Source organism: Chinchilla lanigera, unplaced genomic scaffold, assembly GCF_000276665.1.
Source record: "Chinchilla lanigera isolate Chin_1 unplaced genomic scaffold, ChiLan1.0 scaffold00142, whole genome shotgun sequence".
Classification (NCBI taxonomy): Eukaryota; Metazoa; Chordata; class Mammalia; order Rodentia; family Chinchillidae; genus Chinchilla; species Chinchilla lanigera.
In genome coordinates this window covers 1,354,107-1,359,318 of record NW_004955543.1, presented here as the reverse complement: position 1 = coordinate 1,359,318, position 5,212 = coordinate 1,354,107, and the positions used below count along the sequence as shown (strand labels likewise).

Here is a 5,212-nt window from a genome sequence, read left to right as displayed (position 1 = left end):
CCCTCCACTCACAGTCCTCCTCCCTCCCCTCACAGTCCTCCCCCCTCCCCTTGCAGTCCTCCCCCACCCCTCAGAGTCCTCCCCCCTCCCCTTGTGGTCCTCCACCCTCCACTCACAGTCCTCCCCGCTCCCCTCACAGTGCTCCCCCCGCCCCCATCACTCCTCAGCTGGCTCTCCCCACCCCCAATCCTTATGTGATGCACATTGTGATGTATGCTGAAAGGCCTGACCGAGCTTGCCTGGTTGGAGAGGTGGCAGTATCAGCCTCCATGAGTCTATCTGGGGCCCTAGTACATCTACACCCATATGGCAGCTTTTCTACTTGTTAGGAGTCACTTTGTATCTTACCACTTTTCGTTCTTGATCTTGCTGTCTTACTGGGCTGTAGAGATCTACTTTGCACACGCCCCTGCAGCTGTGTAACCAGTCGATATCAGACATCTATAAAGAGAAATAAAAAGAAATGTGAAATGCTTACAAATGGTTTTTAGAAACGGGGTCAGTTTGGATAAGAATCTCTGGAGGGGCCTTGTATATCCTCAGGCTAGGAACTGCCTGCAGTAGAGGTGAACAATGGGGAAGGACACTGAACTGTTTGAAATTGAAGCACAGGAAAGTCTTTTAAGGAGAGATTAAGGTCAATTCCCTCTATCCCTTCTGTCCTCCCTCCCTTTTCCACTCTCTCCCTTCTCTCCTGCCTCCCTTTCCCTTCCCTGTCTTCTTCCCTTCTCTCCCCTACTCCCCCTCTCTTATTTTCTCCTCTAATGGCTTAGTTATGCTCTAATGGCTGCCCTTTCACACGGTAACACTATACTTACACCCTTACCATCCTGGCCATTCCCCAAGAACTTTTGGAGCTCTTTCTTCAAGAATTTCTGTAAAATCTTGAAAATTTACAGAAAAAGTCTTCTAATGCCCTCAGAAGAGGACATTTTTCTTCTTTTTTACCAAAAGGTAGTGAACACTAACTTAGAAAGACAAGGAGGGAAGCAGAGTGTGTTTGGACACAGTCTCAGGCTAAATCTTAAAAAAACTCAAACTATAAAGAATTTATACCCTCATTACCTTGATAATGAAGTTCTTCTGGACTTTTGGCCGAAAATGTGCCACCCCGAAGGGAGATGTGCCCCTTCAGATGGAACTGGGCAGTGCCAAGTTCTTGGGCACCTTCAACTGGCTGCCACCCCCTTCAGCTGTTGGGCCAGACTGAAGGGCCAGGATGTTCTCCACTGGCTTTGACTCAGCAGGGGTTTATTAGGTCATAGTGGCTGATGTTACAGCCACCTGAGCAAAGGCAAAGCATGCTGGGAAACTGAGTAACCTTTTCATATTAAAAGACCATCAGGCTGTTTGTTGTTAAGGCCAACTTTTATTATGATGTCTAGTAGAGTATAGGCCACATTTTACACAGTTCACAACACCTCAGGATCACCCATTTTTCTTTTCCTTGCTAGATCTCCAGAATAACCTAATCATATGTTACTAGTTTGGTGGACTATAGTCTTTATGGACAAAATTATTTTCACATTTTAGCTTATTTCTCTTTGAGTTTCTCTCTAGAGCCTCAAGAGTTATGTAGCAAGAGGTCTTCAGATTATGTTGAACAGAAATGTTGATAAAGACTTTTCTGGATATTTTAAATAAAGTTATGAATATAGGAAGTTGGAGGATGCCTTAGCAGCTTCTATGGTATGACTCCTCCATTAAGACGCCTTTTTATCTAGTCAAAAAGAAACCAGAAGTTGCCTCTGCCTTTGTGGTATTACACTAGGCTGTCTCATAGGGCATTTGGGTGATTTTTTCTTGTCATTGTGGCTGCTGTGATGACTCTTCCAGTCTGCCTTAATATGCTGTGTCTTTCCTCAACTCTCCATACTCTCCTAAAGCCTTAAGTGGAAGCTGGTACTAGAAACTCACCTTCATGGCCTTGCTCTTTCTATAGAGAAAAAGGCAGCACAAAGTTAAGGCTTTATTCTTAAAATTGTAGGCTTTCTAAGTGGTCTAGTAGACACTAACTTTCACCTGAAACTTATATAGCGAGGAGAAAAGATGTTTGTGTTTAGATTAGGTCACCCATTTACAAACCCCTCAAGCCATGAAAGGATTTAAGCTCCACTTAATGTTTTTCTATTCTAGTCTGTGCTGATTGTGGGTTACAGTACTTTTTACTGTATTGCACTACCCTAAGTGGTAGCAATCACACTCAGGGAGGCCCTGCCCATTAGCCACTCCCATAACTATGCCAAACCACTCAGTGGACTAATTTAGTAATCACACAAACTTGATCCCAGCAGCACATACTCTAGTTCCAGCCATCTCTGAAAAGCTCCCAGCAATTCTGAGGAACAAATACTCTAGGCCGCCACCATTCTGGAACATGGTGCTCAGAGGCTCTCTTCTCAAAACAGTCTTACACTCTTGCAACTCTGAGGCTGCAAATGCTGGAGTTCTGCTTCCTGTGATGCCCTCAGGCCTGTTTTAGGAGAAGGCCATCTTTTCTATTTTCCTATTCCTTCTCAGCAATCAAGATCTCCTCTGCTCTGTCTTTGCAATCCACAGCTTCACTAGAGCTTCTTTCTGGCCAAACTCACAATGTTATAAATCATTCTGCTGGGCTCTTTGCTCTTGATTCTCAACTTAGCTCTGGTTAAAAGCCCCCAACAGTAACCATGCCACTGCCTCAACATTAGACTGCTTTGAAATTTCTTCTGCAAGATTAATGAGTCCATCACCATTAACCTTAGTCTCAGGCAGTCTCTGGACATGAACAAAATGCAGACAAGCTTTCTGGCAAGCCATAAAACTCATTGGCTAGAGTCCAACAACCAATACAATCCTTCCTAGCAGAAGGACTTTACTGGCAGGATTTCTATCAGCCTTCTAGTCTTCTGAGCTCTAACCGGACTCTCCCATACAGAACAGCCTAAGGCGTTCCAGCTCTACTCTCTCAGGCAACATCTTTGAACCTTTCCAAACACTTCCCACAAGCCATCCCCAAAGGCAAAACCACACTGTCAGGTATAATCTTAGCAATGACTGTGGTATCAATGTCTTAGTTGCTGAGACAGTATATCCAATATCCAAAGTTAAAGGAGGAAGGGTGTATTTAGCACACAGTTTGTAGAGGTTTTAGTTCATATTCAGCTGCTCCAAGGCAGGGTGGCACATGGCAGAGGGGCAATAGTTCATGGCAGTGGAAGACAGCAAAAGCAACAAGGGGGAGAGGCAAGACTGTTTGTATTCCTTATATTGTATGTAAGTTACCTGCCCCAGGGCAGGTATAACACACCCTTAATCTCCTCAGTGGACCATGAATCAATCACAAACTCTAGATTCAGCCACCTCTGAAAAACCCTCTCCCCACAGCTGCATGAGACTTTGTGGGGACATCTCAACAGAAACCATAACATAACACTTTGCATCTGTCCATCTTGCTCCTTCCACTTAATGGTGATACCCTAACGTAGAACCTTGAGTGCCTCCTCTTTATGAGAACTTCTCTCCCAGATCCCAGCCAACTAAATATACAGGGTGAGAAGATGTCTATCTCAACTTCTTGTCATGAAAGTCACCTCCTCAGAAAAGCCTTCCTTCACCACCTTTTCTTCTGTATTAGGTTGTCGAGAAGAGTAGAATCAATAGAAAGTATTCAAAGAGTCAGTAGGTTTACAGGATCAGATGGAAGGGTCCACAGTGACTTTTTGCAGGATCAGAGATCAGAGAATCCACAATGGCCATCTGGGTGCTGGAGAGCTAGAGGATCCAGTAGCTGGCCAGCAAAGAAGATGGAAGTCACAGAACAAGACTGGGATAGAGACTGCAGCAACAATCCAAGGTCATAGGCCTGGAAGCTCACTGGAGGATCACCAGTGTGAGTCTGAGTTGGAAGGCTAAAGAAGTTGGAGACCTGGAAACTGATGTCCCAAAGGTGAGTGCAGCACAAGACTGGAACAAAAGGCACAAGAAGACCAGAACTCTTCTAAATAGACACACTTCTTCCTTTCCTTTTTTTATACCATTCAGGCTACAAGTCTATTGGTTGGTGCCACTCATAACTGGGATGAGACTCTCCCCTCGGTTTGCTGGCCTATATGTCAATCATCTACACACACACAGAGCTGTGATGTACTATTCTGCTAGGCATTTTTTAAACCATTCAAGTTGACATATCATGATTAATGGTCACAACTACCAATAGTTACTTTTAATCACATCACCCTGTTTTATTCTTAATCACACTAGTATATCCTATTTATTGTTATTTACTTGCTTATTTACTATCTCCTACTAAAACAGTAATGTCATGAGCAGGGACTTGTCTGCTTGCACAATGAAGTGCCTAGTACATAGTAACTATTCAATAAGTGTTTATTGAACAAATATTGATCCACTTCTTCACTGGTAGGGGAAAACAATATTGAATAGGAATAATAAAACTTGTTCTTAACCTTGGCCACCTCCCTTACTATAGCCTAGTGTTAGCTTTCCCACCTCAAAAGAATGAGATGCTAATCCATATCATTTGTATCTACCTCTCTGGAGGTGTTGTGTAGATCAAAAGAGGCAACCATATTGAAAATGTTTGGGAAAAAATGCCTAAATGTGCCCATTAAAGCTTCAGCTCAAAATAATAATAAAAATAATAATGTATAACATTTGTAGAGATTTTACTATGAGCCAAGCATTCTTTGAAGCATTCTTCTAATGATACTACAGTATGATTTGTGCTTTCCACTATGATATCATTTAATACTCCCAACAACTCTATGAAGTAGCTACTATCATTATACTATTTCAAAAATGAAGTAACTGAAGCACAGAACTGCTGAGTGCCTTTCCCAAGGTCACACAGCTAAGCAGTAGAACTGGGATTTAAGAACAGCAAGCTTCTCCTCTATTTTGCTTCGTAGAATACCAGGACCTTGTCCATTATGTCAGTGTGAGGATAAATCCTGGAAACAGTGCAAGGAACACTGACAGAATGAAGTAGGCACATCTAGGTGGCAAAAGAAACCTCTGTAGTAAGCTGGAGGGTAGAATGAAAAGAATCCAGTTGGGTGAAAAGTCACAGATTGTCAAAGGTATAATATTTCAGGAATAGGCCATGGGCCAGAAGAAGGCCTAAAGCTACCCCAAGTCAGCTGGCATCCCCCCAAAAAGCAGACACAAATCTTGAGACTCAGAGTGGGAAGCATTCCCCAATGAAAGCAGA

At 43.1% G+C, this 5,212-nt stretch overlaps 1 protein-coding gene across 1 annotated transcript in view; it reads right to left on the bottom strand.

Moving 5' to 3' along the window:
* Akap4 (A kinase (PRKA) anchor protein 4) overlaps positions 1-1,233 on the bottom strand; it is a 9,753-nt gene extending 8,520 nt beyond the window's left edge. Inside the window, exons 1-2 of the mRNA XM_005411352.1 lie at positions 1,066-1,233; positions 349-441 (exon numbers count right to left, since the gene is read on the bottom strand). Coding sequence (XP_005411409.1) covers positions 349-441 — 93 coding nt within the window. The 5' untranslated portion in view covers positions 1,066-1,233. The remainder of the gene's footprint in view (positions 1-348; positions 442-1,065) is intronic.
* Positions 1,234-5,212: the final 3,979 nt, after the last annotated feature.